Genomic DNA, 22184 nt, shown 5'->3' with positions numbered 1-22184 from the left:
CGCAGTGTAAGATATCATATAGTATAGTTGCAAGATTCTGTCTAATATGTTAGCGCATTAAGTGATCACTTTTAAAAAGCACTTTGTAAACAACAAAACATTAGGCAAATACACAGAACTGTGCTGCACAGAAATGAAAACAAAGATACATTTCAGAGCCTGAAGAGCAAGCTGTCGAACATGATGGATCATGGGCTTTGACACCACACAGACCTGGGTTCAGATCCAGCTCTGCCATTAATGGGCACATTTCCTTACCACCCTGAGCCTCAATTTCCTCACTTAAAAAACTGAGAGGTAATACACCTCTTACAAAGCATTATCCTTGATAAATATTTATACCTCAACAAATGTGAGCTATTATTATTATTTTAAAAGATGTTAACAACAGTATGTGGGCTGAAAGAAAGCCAGGCTCAAAGTCGGTGAGTAAATGCTTTATTCATTGTCTTACTGAGGACTCTACCCTGGGAAACAGTCTTTCAGATTGCTCTGAAGAGCTGTCTCAAAGCTTGTCAGCTACAGGGGATCATATATACAAAAGGGGGAGAAGGAACACGTGCTTGCCAGCATTTCTCTGAACACTTGCATGTCACAAGGTATAATTTGTTGCAAATGTTAAAATTAAGGTTTTTTTTTTTTCTAAGCAGATACGAGAAAGACACTGCACTCATCTTAATACATGATGTTTCTATATATCTGACTGTTTAAAAATACTGCTTGCATATCTCAGTTTAACTGGTTTTCTGGTTCCTCCTTTTTATTTCTCCTTTATTTCTCCTTGAGGTCACCCGAGATGGTCACAGGAGGCTGACATCAGTCACCTACAGCAGTGTTTGTGTACAAGGATATGACAACCAAGTTTTAAGATTAGTGCCAGTATTCTTACCCCACAGATATCCTTCCTATAAATGAATAACAACTAATTCTCCTAAAGAAATCCTATTAAAGGAATATGAAAATTTTCATATTATTTCAATGATAGTACTGCTTCCTTTAGATGGCAGAGAAAGCAAAGACAGAAGAGAGCCATCATGAGAAGGAACTGGATGTTTTATTAAATTCAATCATAAATGTCAAACAGCCGTTTTCTGAATAATAAGGAACACCGTCAAGGCTTACTTTCTGAATATTTGGACACTCAGATTTCAACTTTCAGAAGGAAAGCTGAAATCTTGTTTTATGTTTCATCTCTTCTAGATACAAAAATCACTAAGACTCACAAACACACACATACACGCACAACAAAGAGAAACAGCTATAAATTGCCTTACTTGCATATTATATGTGAGTGGGAGGATCCTCAACATATCAGTAAATTAGTCCTTAATTTTATTTTTAAAAATTGTATCATGAAGCTAAACTAAATGCCAAATCAAAAGGCTCAGAAATATGTACTTGTCAAATCTGCACACGCTCCAAGAAAGCATACAGATCACCATGAAGAACAAATAAAACTGCACAGATCCCAAGACTACAGACAGCGTAACTGAAGACGGAGAACACTGCGAACTTCAAACTGCTGTAAGCAAAAAAATAAGCACCAATTTCCAGCAGAACTACCCTCTGACACCCTCTCAAAGCGACTAGAGAGAGCAGAGGGGGCAACCAGGGGAGCACAGACGCAGTATGGAAGAGAGGAGAGGAAAAGAAAGAAAAATCACTTCCAGAAAGTCCCCCCTGAGGGAAAAAAAAAGGTACTGAGGAGAATCCTGAAAGATGAGAGCACTGACTACAAAGAAAAGAATTAGAAGTGTATCGGCGGCCTCCAAATGGCAGTCCAGAAAGGCAACATTTCTGGGGGAGAAGAGGATAAAACAAAGAAGTCCCTTTCAAGACTGGATAATGTAGGGAAAAAGCAGCAAGATAGGAAATTTAAGATAAAGAGAACTGGAAAAATTTTATTAGTAAAACAGCTCCTGATACTGTCCCATTCCAAAAAGCCATCTTTCAAAGAAAACACACTCTGCCACGTTGACAGAAGCAGGAGATCCTGAATTCCTTAATGAGATCCTCTTGTAAACTATCACAAACTACCAGTCTTACCCATAAACTGCAAACAGGTAGGCAGCCTCCATCTGTAGGAAGCTACTGTAAGACTGAAAGAGGAAGTAAGAATCAAAACATTACAATAAATGAAATTTCCCCAAACAAAACAACTACTGAACAGAACAAAACTCTAACACAACATTCAAGCACTGGGGGATATGAAACAAACACCATGAATCAAAAACTAAGAACAACAAATGGGCAACAAACATGAAGGAATGAAATAAGACAGAATTAAACTCAGGAAAGAAAGGGAAGAGGGGAATGCTATCAGTAATGAAGACCAAATTGTAAGATGCGTATGGGCTCCTGGGTGGCTCAGTCAGTTAAAAATCTGACTCTTTGATTTTGCCCCAGGTCATGATCTCAGGGAGCCCGCATGGGCCTCCACCCTCAGTGGGGAGTCTGCTTGAGACTCTCTCTCTCCCCCTCTGACTCTGCACCCGCCCCCGCCTCAAGTAAATACAGTATTTTAAAAAATTATAAGATGCCTCAAGGAAAACATATTCAAAGCAAAATTTAATAAGGGGCATAAAAGAAAGGGAGGGAAAGAACCAAGAGAATAGAAATGAGACCAAGAGAGAAGTAAAAAAAGACAGAGACAAGTGGCTAAAAGAAGACAGAATAAGATCCAACACACATAAAATTAAAGTAATTAAAGAAGAAAAACAAAATAATGAATGAGAACTACTATTTAAAATTATAATCCTAGAAAACTTGTTGAAAAGAAAAGAAGATGTAAATATACCTATTCAAAAGACCTACCAGCAGCATGGGGACATTGACCAGGAATAGGCAACAATGAGACATAGCACAGTTAAACTATTAGGCTTTAAAGATAAAGAAAAATAGCAGCACCTGGGTAGTTCCATCAGTTGAGCACCCAATTCTTGATTTTAGGTCATGATCTCGGGGTCATGAGATAGAGCGCTACAGGGGAGCCTGCTTGGGATTCTCTCTCCCTCCACCCTCCCCTACTGCCTGCACACTCACTTGCTCTCTCTCAAAAAAAAAAGGGGGGGGCTTCAAGGATAAAGACCAAGTAACTTAGAGAAAGATAATTAGCCTGGCATCAAAACTGTCAAAAGTCACATATGAAAGCAAAGTAACAATGGAACACCAGTTCTGAGAAACTCAAGACTTCATAATCTTAAGGCTTCATATCCAACCAAGTTGTTCTTAAAGAATCTAAGGTATAGAAAAACAGTTTTAAATACACAGGAACCAAAGGAACACAATACACATGAGCCCTTCTTGGGAACCTACCACAGGAGGAGCTTTATCCAACATGGAGGTGGCAGGGCAACGTTTAGCAAAAGGAATGATATACTCATTTGCAAATCTAAGACTAAAACAAAGATGGGGACAACAGCAGAAGAAGAATATATACATGTTAAATGTTCTGAAAAAGTAAAATTAATACAGCTCAAAAAATAGGAATAAGGGAGAAAAGAAACAAGAAAATAAAAGAGGCTCTTTAACTGTAATACAGGAAACAGGCAGAAAACAAAATACAACGATAAAAACTGGAAAATCATAGAGTAATAAACAAGAAAATGAGGCACAAAGGGTATATAAAAAGGTGTGTACCATAAAGAAAGTTTATGACTTCCACTTGTGGCCATGACAAAATATCCCTTCTACTGTCAAAACCTAGGAAAAAGAGGGACACCTGGGTGGCTCAGTTGGTTAAGTGGCTGCCTTCGGCTTGGGTCATGATCCCAGCATCCTGGGATCAAGTCCCACGTCCGCTCCTTGCTTGGCAGGAAGCCTGCTTCTCCCTCTGCCTCCGCCTGCTACTCCCTCTGCCTGCGTGCTCTCTCTCTCTCTCTCTCATTCTGACAAATAAATAAATAAAATCTTTAAAAAAAAAAAAAAACTACGAAAAAGAAAAATTTTACGTGGGGGAGGGAGGCATTGTTCTTCGACATTGCAGAGCAATGTCTTGATAGACTGTCCTGTGTCTTGATAGAAGAGACACAAACAACAGATCACAGCTCTTTGCTGGACAACACTTTCCAGACTGCAGGGCAAACAAGGAGAGCCAAGAAGAGCAAAACAGTCTCAACAAGTTAAAGAGATAAAGATCAGAGCTCTGAAGAGACCATGCAGCTGGAATGTGACTGCAAGGGAGAGGGGAAAGCTACACAGAAGAGAGTGCCAGAAATCTGAAGAGAGGTTGGTTCCCTTGAGGGCCATAGAGAAAGGCCCTGGAAGATGAGCCATCACATGAAGCAAGGGCCCTTGTGGGGTTTAGAGGCACTCCAGGCAGAAGTCAGCATGAAGACCTAAACTTATGTAAGACCTTCAACCCCCTGACCCTGCCACCATAGAACAGCTACATGAGTGAAGAAGGAATACCCACGCAACACACAGGATCATAAAACAAACAAACAAATAAAAAAGGTGCTACTTATAATACACCTGGTAATTTAATAAAAAATAATTTAATGGACCATATAACCAATATACCCAAGACTAACTTTATTTAATAAAGCTAGTGGGTAATGTTAGAATAGTGGTATAAAATATGTATTTGGGGAAAATAGGTATTCGTTTTCATTCTCCCCGGCTGTAAAGACTGACATCTAATATCTATTTATTCTTCATCTTTCTAGATTACTAAGGATGCATTTTCTACTTAATAATTATGAAAAGCTACAAAGGACACCTGGTAATGTCATACCAGTTTGAGATGAAGAAATGCTCCCAAAGACACGAGAAAGAGATTATCCCAGAAGTGATATGGGAAGAGCTAAAGATATGGTTGCCAGTTTCCTTAGTGACCAAAAAATTACTGATTTAATGTAAACACCCAGCACAGAGTTGAAGCTATAATGACATAATCTCTTCCTTACTTCCACTTCTCCTTCCTGACCTGCCCAACCACAACCACCTCCCACTACTGTCTCATGTGGTCATTCCCATTCCCTCCCTCGTACAGCCTCACACTCTCCTCCTCTCATAGTTAGCTCTCATTACTTATCCCCAGCCCAGCAAACTGCAAGCCCTACGTCTCTGGTGCAGAGAGAAGAGCTACACCATGGTAGCCCAGCTAAATGCCAGCTTTCCTACCAGAACCTTCTGAACATCATTCCCTAATAAGTATCCCTTCTCGGAATGTCTACAGCACTTACACACCAATTCAAAGCCCATGTTCAATCATTCATTGCTTGCAACAGGTGCCTAGTTATTCTGACATTTACATCCTGGTGGTCATCTCCTTGACCACCAATCCCATTTCTTCCACTTGATCTGGCTCCAATGGCACCAATTCAGTTTAAAACAGCCCTAAATCCCTTGAAGTTTATGCAAAGTTTTATGAAAAATGGTTTTTGAAGAAAGAGAATGTGGCTTTCATCGTATTCTCAAATGACCACAGGAGACAAAATGCTGTCAAATAATGAATGGGTGCCCATTATTTATACAAAAAATATTTGTTAACTTAAAGACTGTCCTTCATCACACAGCAAGAGTCAACTCTGCTGAACACTAACAAAAAGTTCTACTTCTCTGAAAGAGACTTAAAAAAAAAAAAAAAAACCTCTCGACTTACCATGTGTAGAAATTCAAGCCTTGGAAACTATTCCGCTTTTCTTATCTACAGCAGATTCCTTTTATAATTTCAGTAACCCAAGAATAATAAAGAAGCACTGCTGGGTTTTCTGAACCATGAAACCACCAAGGCTTTTCTGTCCTTTTAGTGCCTTAATAAAATTAATTTCACTATGAGGCTTTAATTAAACATAAATATGGGTGCATTCTTAAGAAATTGATAAGAAACGGGGATGAGAAAAATACTGAAAGGCAAAAACTAATCTCGGGGGAAAAAAGTGTCCTTCTTTCCGTCACCTGATTCCACAGTGCAGAAAAAAATACCATCTTAATTCTTTTTGGCTCATGAAATTAGATTTCTATTTGCCTGCAAACATAAATGCTGCAGAAGTTCTCATATCAAGCGTTATCAAAATTAGCATCAAAAACCACATAAACTTATGAATAATTTGCCATCCTTACTGATGCTCCTTCACAGAGGACCATCAGAGTGTGATGTATTCTGTTCTGTACCTGTGTGCTTTGTCTTCTGGCCACTGCCAGGAAGACTCTTTGGGGACTCACACAAACAAAGTGGCCTTTCTCATCTTTACAGTTACCTTTTGTTTCTTAAATCAGTCCTCATATGCTCACAGACTCTGTCTACTGATTTTATCTCCTCCATCGGGAAACAAATTATTCATGCCAAACAAAGGAGATTAAAGCCAGCCACCCTTCCTAAAATGCTGTATTTTTGCTTATCCACTAAAACTAGCTTAAAATGATCTGTTTTCAAGCAATGCAGCTTGATTTTTTTTCCGGAAAGAAAAAAATGTGATAAAATTTGCCTTCTAGTTCTTTTTATCCTGCTTGCCAAGGCCTTAATGAACTCTTCATTTCTGGGCTAGGCAGTCTCTTTAAGCTCTGGCCAACAAAGCAAACAGGGAAAATACAATCTTACCTGATTAAGAGAGGTGGTGTCTCTAAGTATGGCATCGGGAGGTCTATTAGGCACGGCTACAACTACCTGAAATCAAAACACATCACATGTTAAATACTAACAAAGTAAGAGTTACTCTTAAATACTAACAAAGTAAGAGTTACTCTCTTTACTCAAATGGGTATATTTGATGAACAACCCTGCTTCAGTGTAATAAAACTGGCAAGTTAGAAAAAAAGCTTTTAAAAATATTTCCTGCTCAGGAAATAACATTTAAAATTTCCTAACTGCTAGCCTCATCTGTGTGGTGATTTCCCTGAAATGACCCTGTTTAATGAAAGGAATTATACAACAAGATCCACTCTCTGGGCCAGAAGGGAGAAAGAGATGAAGACTCTTTTTCCAGGGCAAAAGGTGATACTAATTATAAGAATTAGACAAATGACTCACACCTAAATTGATTTCATCCTTAAATGTACTTTACTAAGGGTTCGGGTCTCTCAGTCGGCTGAGATCCTTGGATGTGTGGATTAATGTTCTTCATCAAAGTATTTCTTCCATCATTTTGCCAGTTTCTTCCTCTCTCTCCTCTCTCACTCGAACTCCCACTACACGCATGTTGCTGTACTGGAGGGATCCTTCATTTCCCTGAAGTTCTTCATTCTTTTTCTTTTCTTCAACTTTCTTCTCTTTATTCTTGAGACTAATATAGGTGGGTAGGTAGGTAGACAGATGGACAAAGAGAGAGATAGATCTTCAAGCTTTCTTGTTCCTTCTTCTGAGAGTTCAAATCTACTATTGAGCACTCTAGAAAATTCTTCCTTTCCTTCATTGTACTTTCAGCTCTGGGACTTCTGTTTTGTTTCCACTGCCTGATTTCTCTTTCTTGATCTTCTCTCTCTGTGGAGTCACTGCATCGCATGTGATTTCCTTCAACATTCTCTCCTTTAGTTCTCTGAACACATTTGGAATAGCTGCTTAGAAGTCCTCGTCTGTGAAGACCTCTCAAAGGCAGTTTCTATGGACTGTTTTGTTCTGATTTTATTTTCCCGTCTCTGGATCATGTGCTCCTATTTCTTGTGTGTCTTGTAATTTTCTGTTGATGAATGGACATCATAGACGACCTGTTAGGGCAACCCGGACACTGACCTCCTTTCGCGTCGGCAGGCTTGCAGTTACTGTTAACTTGTTTATCTGTGTAGTGCCTTGACTAGACTGTTCTGGCTAAGTCTCTGCTCCCCCCCCCCCCCCCCCCCCCGCAACGTGAGCAGCCTCTGCTGGTGCTCCTGAGAGGTGAAGCTTAGGGCAAAAAGACAGTCACCCTGGAGGAGAGCAGTGTTAGTGGGGCTCTCTGTGACTGTTTCCCTTGTTGAGGATCATACCCAACTGTGAGCTCCACTAAGTGCCAGATGATTGCTCTAATATTTTCAACAGTGCCATGGGGTATAAACTGCTCTAAAGTCAGGCCTCTTCACAGGGATAGCCTCTGATGCCCAGCTTTGAGGTTTATTATAATCCCATGAGGGCTCTCCTTAGCTATCTCTCCACGGTTCTCTCTAGTAAACTTCCAGTTGGGCTAGTTGTTAGCTTCCTGCTCTCATGGAGCCGCCAAACTCCACCTGATACATGTTTACCACAAACATAACCTAGTTTTCTGCGGGCACCCTTACTTTTGAATTTCCAAATACTCTATTCCATGATGAGTCAGTTTCCTTGGGAAGCATTTCTTCGATCTCTTACCATGACAGCCTGCTATACCTCCAGGCAAAACTGCTCCTCCACTGCAGTCAGGGGCAAGGAGATTGGCCCACTTACTGCCAAGTGACAGCCTCACCTTACAAGAAGTGGTGTTGGGCAGGGCCAGTGGCTAGTGCTCTCCCAGCCTTCCTCTTCCAGCATCAAATCCTCACCCTATGAGCAAGCTGGGGCAAGAGGAAGTGGGGCCTGAGTCTTTTCAGCCTACCACAGGTAGAGCAGAGTTTCCACCCTTTAGGTGGGAGCTGGGGAGAAGACGAGAATTGCCTAACTCTTAACTACTTGGACCTGAAAGGGAGCTTCAGCAACATAAGCTGGGGGTGGTGACAGGGTAAGAAAAATCTGGGAAGAAGGCATTGCTCTATTCTGGGACCTGGGGCAGAGGGATCATGTGTTTTGGCTGCACACGCCTGGAGGGGAGCTTGCATCATGCGGAGCCAGGGGAAGAGGGAGAAAGGCCAGAGCTGTGGCTCAAACACTCACTGTTCTTATCAAGATAAAGAGTTCCTTGAATAAACATTTCTTCATTTGCTATATGTCCTGTGGACAATTCCCAAGCACTTCAAATGTTTGTTTGTTTTAATTTTTACCAGTCGCAATGGTTTCACTGGGGAGAGGGTCCAGGCAACTCCTCACACCATCGTTCCAGAAGCAGTTTCTCCATTGCTTTAAGTACGCTTCATTTACTCCAGAATATTTATTATAGTATAATCTTATTACCTCAAACACATCAGAGTTGCCCAGCCTAAATGAGTGTCAAATCCAAATTATAAAATATTTTTAGAAAAAAATGTTTTTAGATAGAATGTGAGAACTAAAGAGTACTAGAACTGCCTTACATAAAAGAAGTGCGTAAGTCATTAAATGAATAAAGATTTTATTTTAAATAAAGATCACTTACATGCACTGGATTTTTCTAAAGAGTTCTGAGTGCTACAAAATTTGTATAAGAAAGTAAAAATATTCCCATAATTACCTCAGGTACATTATACTTACATCAGCCAGACTTTTCTATATATAACACATATTATCATTCAAAATACACACATATAAACAGCTCTTCCAATCCAGGGAACACACCGTGATCCAAAGAAGTGTGAATTACTGAGGATACACTCTACGAAATTATACCTATGAAAACATGTGTAGTTTGCACATACTGCAATATGTGTATTCAATATAAATGAATACACTTAAATACCCATATATTTTGCTTATAAGGCCAGAGCCTACCTTGGCTTTGTCTGATGTCCGTTTTCCACCAATGCCTCCAGAGCCAACAACAAAAATAGAGAACTGATTATAACATATAAGCTCCTCCTCAAAGTAAGAATAGACTGAAAAGCACATGAAAGAAAAAATAAAGTTATTCTCAAAAGACATGACTAGTTAAACAATATATGATCAGGGATTCCTTTAAATTTCCAAAAACAAAATCCATACTGAAAGGCATGTAATTTAAGATGCCCAAGTTTGGTTTACAAAGCATGATTTTAATTCATTCACTACCAGTCTCTGGAAGGCAGAGTGAAGACATCTTCACAAATCCTCTCTTCATTATAAAATAGCCTTTTCTCTCACCTCTTCTTAAACCTCCCCAACTGCCTATCGTATCTCAACACTCTCCGCCTAGAACACTTCCAAAATTCCCACTATGAAAAGCAGGTATCGGGGCGCCTGGGTGGCTCAGTGGGTTAAGCCGCTGCCTTCAGCTCAGGTCATGATCTCGGGGTCCTGGGATCGAGTCCCACATCGGGCTCTCTGCTCAGCGGAGAGCCTGCTTCCCTTCCTCTCTCTCTGCGTGCCTCTCTTGTGATTTCTCTCTGTCAAATAAATCTTAAAAAAAAAAAAAAAAAAAAAAGAAAAGCAGGTATCCACACTCTCAAACATTTGCACATTCTGCCAAAGGACTCAACAAGAGTCTGGAATATAAAAGAAATTGTGAGAATGAAGGTATAAGCTTCAGGAGGGCAGAATCATGGGCATTTCCTCACCATTCCATTCCTAGCAATCAGAACAGTACCTGGGACTGAAAAGGCACCTAATAAATATTAAAGTAACTAGTAAATTAATGAATATATGACATGACTGAGCAAGTCAGTGAATAAGTAATGAATGAATGTAGGACAACTGTCCCTCTTTCCACTGACAATTTCCCAGTAAGAATTTGAATACAGTCTTGTGTCTCCAGCTCTAGGAAACTAGACTTTGAATGGCAGACTAAGAAAATATCTAATTATAACAAAAAAATAAGGAAGGTCATGGCAATTTGTATTTATTTATTTTTTTTTTTAAGATTTTATTTATTTATTTGACAGAGAGAGAGATCACAAGTAGGTAGAGAGGCAGGCAGAGAGAGAGGAGGAAGCAGGCTCCCTGCTGAGCAGAGAACCCGATGCGGGGCTCGATCCCAGGACCCTGAGATCATGACCTGAGCCGAAGGCAGCGGCTTAATCCACTGAGCCACCCAGGCGCCCCGGCAATTTGTATTTAAAATAAGATTTTTCTCTTCATTACACAGGAAACTGGATATCTCATTTCATATATACTTTGTCTACAGCTTCTAATACATTATTATCCATTACCAAGCTGTAGTTAAATCAATGGAGTAGGTCAAGAGAAAAAAATCAACATGAAAGCTAAGGCCACAGCAGAGCTTCTGTTTTGTGGTATGTTACATATTGGGTAGCACAGGGAGAACAGTCAAAAAAAATGAGGAGAATTAAAGCCAAATAATAGCCAACTTCAGGAATGATAAGAAAACATAAAAACCCACAACAGAAAAAGGAGGAGGAAGAGGACAATGAGAAAGAGAGAGAACAGACATATGATGAAACTCTATGAGCTAACACAAACAATGTAGCAAACTATTTAAGATCATCAAAAACATTCCTGGCATAAGATTCAGTAAAAACAAGATAAGCTCAACAGCGTACACAATAAAACCTACTATCTAGTTAGAACAAAAACGATGAAGCCTATATATGCTATCAGACAGTACTAAACTTCCACTATAGTTTATTTACAAATTTCTTCACAATAAAGATCTATTTCTTACCTTCTTAAACTTTAGAATAATTTGATTTTAAGTGATGTATCTTTAACTGATGTTTAATTACTAGCATTTTAACATTTATTAAACTACCGTAACCTTTTTTTTCCCCACTGCAAAGAAAATGTGGCTCCAGTGTTTAAGCCCCAGTTGAGTTCAACAGGCCAGAATATGCAACGTTAGGAACCTAACTACCATTTATGAAAATGACTCAGGGGTCAAATGCGTTCCAAGTTCCAAAGAGCTAACAAAGACAAGAATATTTACAGTATAGGCTAATTATCAACTGATGGTTATCAGTGTGTTCCTTCTGGCCAAGTTCATACACCAGAGAGCTTAGTTCCCACCACGCTCTACAAACAACCCGCATCTCAGCTCTGTGCTTTGTTGGAAACTCCCGTCTTCCCACCCCTACTCCAACCCACTCTTTCTCCCCACCTTCGCTTCTTTTCTAAGACCTTATAAATTTTTAGAATGCTTATCTTGCTTTCTCACAAACTGGAAGATAAACACAAACCTACCCATCAGTTTCTAGGGTGAGGTACTACATCACATATGAGATCTATCAATCTAACAATATTGTGAAAAGAACCAGAAGTTAGTTACCATCCACAAGAACTACTAGCCCGGATCCTTTATCTATGACATCAGCAATGAGTGCTTCACATTTTAAGTTTCCTAAAATGAAAAGCAAAATAAATAAATAGACTCTTGAAGACCATCAACTTATTACATTCAAATAGGAGAGAACGTAACATAATTTACACTGTAAGTTCAGCAAAACTGTAAAGTTGAAATAATTTTCAATTTAATGCTGAGTAATTCCATATTAAAAGGAAACAGAATACCTAAGTCACTACATTTGCAACAAGTAGCAACATAATAAAGATCAAACTTTTAATACCCAGAAAATCTACAGACCAGCAGCACATCCTGAACTAGATGGAAAATAAAGTTCCATTAGGTTTCTCGTACTCAATGCTTTTTTTTTTTTTTCACCCCTAGGAGGTGAAAAAACCTCTGACAGTACCACCATGGCTAACAAATGAGTCACTGAGAGACAAAGAGATACATCAGTGTCCTGATGCGTGTGGCCCCACGTCTCCTCACCCTCCAGGTTTGAAGGGAAGACAATGAACAGCAGTTGTACCATGGTTTCCTACAGTTTAAAGAGGTTCTAAAACATTCGTGTCTTGGATGTTGAATATCCATATTTACTAATTTACTAAGGTAAACTTTAACACTTGCCTAAAGAAAATGTACAGAAGCTACTGAAGAAAAATAATTCATGAGAAACATCACTTGAGACTAGGAAGGTACAAGAAGTTGAGAGAAATGTTTTTCACACCTTCCTATTTGTATCTCTATTCAGTCATAATCATTTCTTCAAAGATTTACTTACTTCTGAGAGAGAGCATGCAAATGTGAAAGCAAAGAGCAGAGGGAGAGGAAAAGAGAAGCTCAAGGAGACTCCCCGTTGAGCAGAGAGCCTGATGCAGGACTCGATCCCAGATCACACCTGAGCCGAAATCAAGAGCTGGATGCTCAGCGAACAGAGCCAGGCACCCCTGTTGTAATCATTTTGAAGTATATACCTTCATCTCTCTCTCAAAATCCCTTGGGCAAAAATCCCTAAAGGCAGAAATCTATCTCACACATTTCTGCTTTCCTTTATCACCCAAGTTCCCAAGCAGACCCACATTAGGCTGGCTGCACCACGGAGGGACCCTCCTGGCCTCTGCCCCTGCGACCACGGCCGCCACCACACCGCAAGCACGTGACACATGCATGCACACAAAACCTGCCTGGCTGGGATCCAGAATCCATATTTTATTTTAAATAACAGGAAGGGGAGCCTGGGTGGCTCAGTCGGTTAAGCTTCTGACTCTTGATTTCGGCTCAAGCCATGATCTCAGGGTCTTGAGATCGAGTCCCATGTCAGGCTCCATGCTCAGCATGGAGCCTGCCTGAGATCCCTCTCTCCCTCTGCCCTTCCCTCCTTCTAAAAAAAAATAAAAAATAATAAAATGAAATAAAGTAACAGTAATAGAATACAATGTAGTAACAGACTGTTTCAGGATATAGCCTGGTTAGAGAATTCATCTAAAACTGAAAACTGTGCCTTGCACTTGGCAGGTGACCAGTGGATACTTGATGAAGGCAGCTGTCATACACTGGACACTGCCTCACAGAAAACGTAGGCTGTAACACACTGTAACACAGTGTGTTTATTGTGTAATACACAATAAAACGTTTTTGGCTTGAAACAATAAGAATCTCACAACATTTTTAGTAAAATAAAAAGATCTGGGAAAACATTAAAGGAGGAGTCCAGCTACTTGCTGACCTCTACATTATATAATGTGGAATGATAAATATTTTTTTTATTTTACCATCTTATATGGTCAGTATTTAATTAGACAACATGCTGACATTAGAGCAGTGAAACAAACCAAATCTGTCAAATTACAGTAGAAGAATGAAAAAAGCAGCTTAACTGAACTAGTAAGGTATTACTGAAAAAAAGAAATTCATTACTAAGGCAGATGTGATTTTATTTACTCTAAAAGAAAATAGGAAAAAGTTAATTGCAAGAAATTCAGTCTGTATCTTTTAATGTGGTTTGCTTAATGAAAATCACTACCAACATAAACACCTGAGAAAGGAATCAAAAACTATATTCATAGGAATCACAGTGGATTACACACAATTACTAGGTTTAAAACACACATACTTTTAGAAAAGACTTTTTTCTGTTGCAAATAACACATACATCAATGGAGATAAACTGTCAGTACTCTGAAGTAATTTATTAATAAAGACCATAACAGGACAAAGTTTAAGGTCACCAAAACAGCTACTCCTTCACATCAATCCACTCTAACGGCTGACAGGCACTTCAGTACCTTGCCATATGATTTATTTAAGCCATTTATTTAAGTCATTCTGTGCCTGCTTCACACAATGGTTTGGAAGGTTAGTCAGGAAATAAAATGAGAGTATGATTAAGAAATCAGTGTATCATCAACTCACCTGATCTGGGAAGTGGTTTATATAACTCCAAGTATTGCTCCCCGTGGAGAACCTATGGCAGAGTAAACACAAGTTTATTAGCCGACTTTCCTGTCTCACAGGTTCTGCTGTGAATACTGCTAACCACAAGTGATATTTCACCGACCACACACTCACGTCATTGCTTCCCCCAAATTATCTGTCTCGGTTTCACTTCTATTTCTTAATCATATGATGCAAAATTAATCAGTCTCCCAATCTAAAGACTGTCAGATCTTTTGAAGCAGAAAATGTATCTTTGTGTTCTTTTTTGGCATTCATGACTCTTTGTTGACTGATAATAATGGATTGTTTGCCAATACAAACACTAAGCTAGACTATTATTCTAGTGCTTATCACTGTGTCTGGAATATACTGGGTATTTAATAACTATCTGTTGAATAAAAATGAACAAACTGGCCATGCGAGTAAAGTAATTTCAAATCAAACATACCACATACAAACGACTCAACTAGAACACAAAAGTAAACTTTACAACCACGTTCAAAGTAAAAAACTATCAATATCAACATCTCCTTGGTGTAATATCTTATAAATTATCTATTTCTATAGATACAGCCATAGATATATGTTTATCTACAAGATACATCTTATAAATTATCTATTAGTAGATACCAAGGACACTGTGTAACTCGATAGCCACATAACCTCAATGGATGGAAACAAGAATACATCAATACGTGTAGGAAAGTAATAGGACAGGAAAAACAAAACCGGATCAACATGTTCAAGTGACCACACCCACCGGCATGGGACAGCTTTAATTTTGTGTCTTTCTCCAAACCCAGAAGGGAACAAATGGGACAAATGCAGGATAGTCCACTGTATCACAAAGCCTGGAGACGTGAAGCTAGGAAGACGGGGGTTTCGATTCAAGACGGCTACTCTTCCTGGCCAAAGATTCTGAGCACCATTTATGACTGTTCCAACTCCTTCCAACTCAGAAGGAGTATTTTGCAGAAATTTGAAACATTTGCTTTAATTGTTTGTACTTCAATTATCCAAACAGAACTGGATGCAGCAAAGACCATGGGGCAGGGACTAAAACAACAAAGTACTTGTATGTACCTCTTGCCTCTCTCCCAACTTCATCAGATGCTCAAATAAAAATAAGTTTTCAGGGGCCACCTGGGTGGCTCAGTGGGTTAAGCCTCTCCCTTTGGCTCAGGTCATGGTCTCAGGGTCCTGGGATCGAGTCACACATTGGGCTTGAGTCCCACATTGGGCTCTCTGCTCAGCAGGGAGCCTACTTCCCCTTCTCTCTCTGCCTGCCTCTCTGCCTACTTGTGATCTGTCAAATAAATAAAATCTTTTTTAAAAAATCAGTTTTCACAGATTCAGAGCAGCAATGGGCTAATCGGCCCTCTAGTAAATGGGTCCTCTAACTATCAAAGTCAGAGGAACGGGCTCATAGTTCTATGTATGATTCAAGAGTTATCCCTGAGCTCAGTACCCAAACCTTACTCCAAGAAATGAAATCTACTCCACCTCAAAAACTTTCTCACAGTTCAACTCCTTCCTTCCTGAAACAATCTATTCACTTTGCTTCTCAAATACCACATCCACCTGAGCTCATCATCGAGCTCATCCCTCACCAGTCACTCCTTCTCAGTCTCTCCGGCTGATTCTTCCGCACGCACGTCTTCACCCTCTCAACACTTGCAGGGTTCCTGAGCTCAGGCTCTTCTCTACTTACACTCTTACCTTACAGGATTTCGTCTAGTCTTGTGTCTTTACACATCAATTGAAGTCTAAGAACCCCAGCAAGACCTCTTCCTCACATTCAAGACTCATACTCAACTGCCCATTGTAGACCTTCACGTGAATGAGTCATAGAAACTAAGGTCTGTCCAAAACCAACTCCTGATTATTCCCACCTTAAAGTAATTATATGTATCTATCTTTTGATACATAATATGTATATGTAATTATGACACATTTTAAATATATTACATGTAATTATATGTAATGTATAGAGACATATATGCACATATATCATCCAAGTTACAAAAATCTTCATCCTTGACTCCTTTTTCCTCTCCCTCACATCCAGCCTTTTGTATAAATTATAGAAGAGACTCCTAACAGGTTTCTCTGCTTCTGCTGGGCTCCCATATCATCTACAGAGTAGTAGAAATGAGCCTGTGAGTGAACACAGGCAGATCCTATCACTCCTCCATTCAAAGCACTACAAACAGTGATAAGCTGAAATCCTAATGACTACAAGGCCCTCTTCGCCTACTACTGTCCTCTGGCTCCTCCCACAGCTATACTGGCCCCTTCCTGTTCCCAGAATAAGCCAGACATGCACCTGCGTCAGGGCCTTCCATATTTGTTCTCTCTGCCTCAAATCCTCTTCCCAGATCATGACCTGGGTTGCTCCTTCACCAGTATCATCGGGTAAGAATTATCACCCCCATTTTATAGACAGGGAAACTGAATCTTAGCAAAGTTCTTTACCCTTGGTCAAACAGCAAGTAAACGGCAGAGAGAGAATTAAGAACATTATACCAAAGCCAGGGGACTTGACCTTAATGCTCTTTTATTCTTTTTGCTTGTCCCTTCAACTAACTCTCTTCTCTTTTATGCTTAAAGAAAAATCCAAAGATATGCAAATTCTTTATTCCTGTATCAAGCGCCCCAGTTTTATTAATACACATACGTGTGTACACACATGCCCATGCACACACACACACACACACACACGCACACAATGTGAGAGAGCTCGATCATATTTAAAGAAACCAAAAAAAGCAATATAAAGATTTCTTATTATGCGTACCTTTTCCAAGCTGACTGAAACCCCAGGAATCTCTGATAATTCTCCACCTACTAGAGGCTTCTGAGCTATAATAACTCCAAAGGTAGGCAAGCAGGAGAAATCGGTGCTTCCTTCATATATAAATTTCATATCTTTCGGTTCCTTGATCGATGCCCCCACGCCAAGGGCATACATAATAGTTTCCAGTTCCGTATAAGTAGAGGAAAAGGAAGGAAGTTTATGGCTAATGGCTCCAGCCTATGAGAGAGGTGGAGAAAATTATTTTTTCATTGATATTTCTGTCCAATGCTTAACATTTTAATTTTTTCAAAACTACTGCTTGCATGCCATACCTATTTTGCTTTCAAAGAGATGTGAACAGAATGGCCTGTTGGTGAAATCCATGGGGTTTCTTAACTGTTTCATTAGACTTTATTTTAATAAAAAACAATCAGAAAATGTGTAGAAAAGGACTTCATTTACAGATAAGTACTTTTGCATGTTTGCTTCTTATCAACAGTATGTCTCATTTTCAAATTTCCTATATCTGATAGTGAGAAGCTCTACTGATTCAGCAACAGTTAGCCACTCAAAAATACAAAAAAATTAATAATTATTATGAATGTGTCATAAACAGGGATAGTGAGCTGCCCTATAAGAGATACTGTATAAAATTCACTGTAAAGAGATGAGCCAAACACTGCATAATGCTGTGTTGTACTATTGTACAGGAGACTCCTCTTACTGGTTTTAGTAAAATTGAAATTTTACCTTCAGTTCCTTGCTAGAAATATCCCTTATCTCATTGACATTGTATTTTTTTACTTAGTTATATCTAGCTAACGTGTGAAATACATATTGGGTTAAAAAATAATGACGTCCAATTGCCAATCATGTTCATTCTGAAACGGGAGTCATCAAATAAGGGTTGAGAGCTAAGAATGCTTTTTACATTTTTAAGGAGTGGTTAAAAAAAGAAAAACCGGAAGAATATGTGACAGAAATAGTATGTGGTCCATAAAGCCCAAAACACTTATTATCTGGCCCTTTCCTGAAAAAGTTTACCAACCCCTATTCTTAAGTAAAATCATATTTATAACCCAATCATATTCTCAGGGTTAAAATGAGATGGTTAACTTTATCACTATGTCTGCCCTGAGTCACAAACTTCCAAAATCAAATTCATCAAATGATTTATTTCTATTTACGCAATATAATTTTTTTGTTTAAAGGCTAAATATGCGAGATAGTAAATCACCAAACTTCACACGAGCTATAACCACACTTGTATTAGAATTTCTGACATAGGGGCGCCTGGATGGCTCAGTGAGTTAAGGCCTCTGCCTTCGGCTCGGGTCATGATCCCAGGGTCCTGGGATCGAGCCCTGCTTCAGGCTCTCTGCTCCGAGGGGAGCCTGCTTCCTCCTCTCTCTCTGCCTGCCTCTCTGCCTGCTTGTGATCTCTGTCTGTCAAATAAATAAATAAAATCTTTAAAAAAAAAAATCTATATACCTTTAAAAAAAAAAAAGAATTTCTGACATAATGGGAGGTTATGTGCAGCCATGTTGAAATAGTTCCAATATACAATCTATCGATGCTTTCCCTAAAGGGGAAAAAAAAAAGACTCCAAAGAGACACTGAAACAGACATCTTTTTCTAAAAAGTTAGAAAAATAGTAACTAAAACTTATTAACAACGGTACCAATAAAGGGCAGGGAGGGAAGATACTTGTCTAATTATACAAAAGAGGTAAAAACAAAAAATATAAATAAAAAATTTTTTAAAAAAGTCAAAGTTGCACAGGCTACATCTTAGCCTTATGTCTATTCAAATTCTGTAACGATTCAGTACATATTTTATGAGAAGTTTCATTGTCACTTATCTTTCCTATTTAACAATTAATTAGTAGCTTGGGAAATAATATTTTTCATATCACAGAAAAGAGAGAAACAAAGAAAAGAAAGAATCTTCAGAAAAAGCATAGGCTTCTCCCCCCAACTTACAAAAGCTGATGTAGCTGTTGATGCTGCCTGACTCGTAGGATTTGTCGACACTCCTCCCTCTGAATCTATTTTATTTAGAGCTCCAATTATACTGCCAATTGATTCTAAAAAATAATAATAGCAACAATGATGCTTTTGTTAGAGACGTGACTCAGAAAAGCTACCACGTGCTCAATAATCACTCCTCTACCACAGAACTGAATACGAAAGGTCAGGCTCTTATAGAAAAGCACTGTCAAAGACTTTGAAACAGACCAAGGGTAACTGGGGGTTTTCAGTGGAGAATAAGGCACCGTCCAGCATCCTCTTCCTGGATTATGATTCTAAGGAATCATAATCAGTCTTTGATGGATTTTACAACTCCGCAGACTGGGATCCTTGTCCAGAGACATGCAGTCTTTGGTGAAGGAAAAGCTAGTTTCTGTTCTCCCCACCACAGCCCCCTCCTCCGGGATGGAACAATGCCAAGATTACCCTTGAGCCCCCCTACCCCATCTCAAGCAATAGCTTTGAAGATCGTACTAAAAAATCTTCCAAGGAAAACCATCACCATGACCACAGATTCCAGACAGGGTTCGGAAGCTGCGATTCTGGGATCAAAAAGGTTAAGAAAGGAGTTTCACAAGGCATCCACATAGGCCAGAAGATTCCAAAGACTCTGGGACCTTTCTAACAAACATTAGCGCTCTGGGCCTCCTTCCAAACTTGGGCCAAAACTCTAAGCAAACCACAGAATGCAATGTGATCAGGGATACTAGTGGAGAGGCTTTGGGCCACTGAATCCTCCTCTCACCACCCTACTCGGACTGCAACCAGAGGGAGGCCTGTAACTGAAAGTCATGGTGCCACAGGCTTAGGGCACCAGATCATAGACAGGCAGCCCGAGTTAACTCGGCTCAGACACCGAGCAAGCTTGGCCAGTCACTACAGTTGTCTGGAAGATGAGAACAGTTCTACAGAAAATGTGAGATTTTTCTTCTAACTGTACTTCAAATACTTACAGGTATTTTTTCATTTATAATTATGTGATTCATTTAGTTAGCTTTTTCTTTATAATACTTTTAAGGCAATAAAGTGGAACTTGGACATCAAAAGAAAGTTAATATATTTCCTCCTTCTTTCATTCATTTTCATCAATGGGTAACTATTATTCACAGGCTAAATTTATCTCCAGCATCAAACTATGGAATACAGCAAATGCTACCATCAACAACATAACAATCACGTTATCATCTCATTGAGAAAGAGCACAATGAAAATTTCAGTGAGCGTACCCGCAGGCAGGAAAGTGTCAGGAAGGAGGGGGGTGGAAAAACCCAGAATAATACGTTTTTCAGATATAGTCTCCTAACAAACACTGAATACAAAACAACTAAAAGAAAAAAGAAAAAGATTTCTCTGTAAAATAACTCTGAATCTTTATCTTTCCCAGAAAAGTCCTTTGAACGTCATACACTATACGCATATATGTGAGTTATACTAGAAAAAAATGTGACTTTTACTGGCTGTCTATTCCTGTGGAGACCACAGATGTCATTCATGGTAACAAGCATTTACTGAATCCTCTCTGAATTCAGCACCAAATACAAAAGCAGTGCCTTTGAGAAGGGCAGAGACTGCCTCCCAAGGAACACACTGTGCAGTTAAGAAACCACATACTATGAAACAAAAGCAGCTCTGATGAGATGCTAAGTGGTCAGAGTTGAGCTGAGGGAGAGATCAATGTAGCCTGAAATATCTGGGGGTGGTGTGGTGAACATCCCAGGCTTGAGCTTAGATTTCTAAAGAAGCACTACAATTAGAGAGGTGATAAGGGGAGGAAGGGGCCTTTGAGAAGGGCAGAGAAACAGTAGCAAAGGCAAAGCGCTAAAACAAAGCAAAATCTACTCACAAGACAGAAATGAGCTAAGCCTAAACAAAACTGGCCTAAATGAACTTTTAGGGCAATAGAGAAAAACTCAGTAAGGTAAGGAGGAGATGGTTCGGTACTGGAAGACTGAAACGAGCCATCAGGCAGGGAGCAGATACATGGAGCATGGAAGGGTGAACACCTCGTCCCATCCCCCACCCAGATGCCCGCCAAAACCACAGGATTATAAGAAGCCAGGAAAACGGACAAGAGGGTTGGCACACATATCTTAACTGTGAAGAGGTCTAACAGCTACCAGAGTAGAAAATGTGCTCTAGTTAAAACAGAAGACAATTCCACAAGAGCAGAGACTGCTCTATTGCCTCTGGTTCCCCGGCCAGGAGTGAAGGGATGTGGGCCCCTACCTTGAATTCTCTGCGGCTTGGTGGCATTATCAAAGTCACAGACCTCCTTCCAGTTGGCCTTCACAGCCTCAGGAGTCATTGGCTGATTCTTCTGTCTCACAATGGCTCCAAGAGCCCGCTCCCAGCGTACTGGTCACAGAAACAAAACAAAGACACCGAGCACAGAGTTTAAGAGGGACACAGAAAGTAAAATTCATCTGAGACCTTTGAATTTTTTTTTTTAACTTTAAGAAAAAGGAAATTCAGGGGGAAAAATAGATTCTAACATCTGAAGAGTTTTACTACAAGCCCTTTAAATGTATTTTTCTTGAAATAACAAACCCATTAGGATAATGTGAATTAAAAAAATATATATTTAAAGCTGAAGGGGAAAACCTCTCCTCTGACTCTGTCAGACATTACTAAAGGTAGAATTAAGGCTGACTCAGAAAAAGTGAAATTATATATAATCACACCAAGAGACTGACTTCATGACCCCAGATCACTCAGGTAATATACTTCCAGATAACAGAATAGAGCTTTGTTTAAACAGCAAAGTGAGGACAGGTGGTGGTAACAGGTCAAAGACTCCAGATAACCAAATTAATACATCACATAGCCCCAAATAATTCTCCCTTGCTCCCCTTTGCTCTTGCTCCCTCACCACAGGAAGTCAACTAGAATCGAGCAGATGCACAAAAATCATTACTGCTGCATAAGTTCTATGAGGAGAATTTTTAATACCGTTTTCTTCTCAAAAAGCCC

At 39.5% G+C, this 22184-nt stretch overlaps 1 protein-coding gene across 1 annotated transcript in view; it reads right to left on the bottom strand.

The window, feature by feature from the left end:
* Positions 1–22184, bottom strand: part of HSD17B4 (hydroxysteroid 17-beta dehydrogenase 4) — an 84135-nt gene that overhangs the window by 23788 nt on the left and 38163 nt on the right. The window contains exons 11-17 of the mRNA XM_045999519.1: positions 21441–21569; positions 19167–19270; positions 17185–17421; positions 14364–14415; positions 11937–12008; positions 9512–9615; positions 6545–6610 (exon numbers count right to left, since the gene is read on the bottom strand). Of these exons, the coding sequence (XP_045855475.1) occupies positions 6545–6610; positions 9512–9615; positions 11937–12008; positions 14364–14415; positions 17185–17421; positions 19167–19270; positions 21441–21569 (764 nt within the window). The remainder of the gene's footprint in view (positions 1–6544; positions 6611–9511; positions 9616–11936; positions 12009–14363; positions 14416–17184; positions 17422–19166; positions 19271–21440; positions 21570–22184) is intronic.

This window comes from Meles meles, chromosome 3 (assembly GCF_922984935.1).
Source record: "Meles meles chromosome 3, mMelMel3.1 paternal haplotype, whole genome shotgun sequence".
Classification (NCBI taxonomy): Eukaryota; Metazoa; Chordata; class Mammalia; order Carnivora; family Mustelidae; genus Meles; species Meles meles.
The sequence above is the reverse complement of the archived record's forward strand: the minus strand, read 5'-3'. Positions and strand labels throughout refer to the sequence as shown.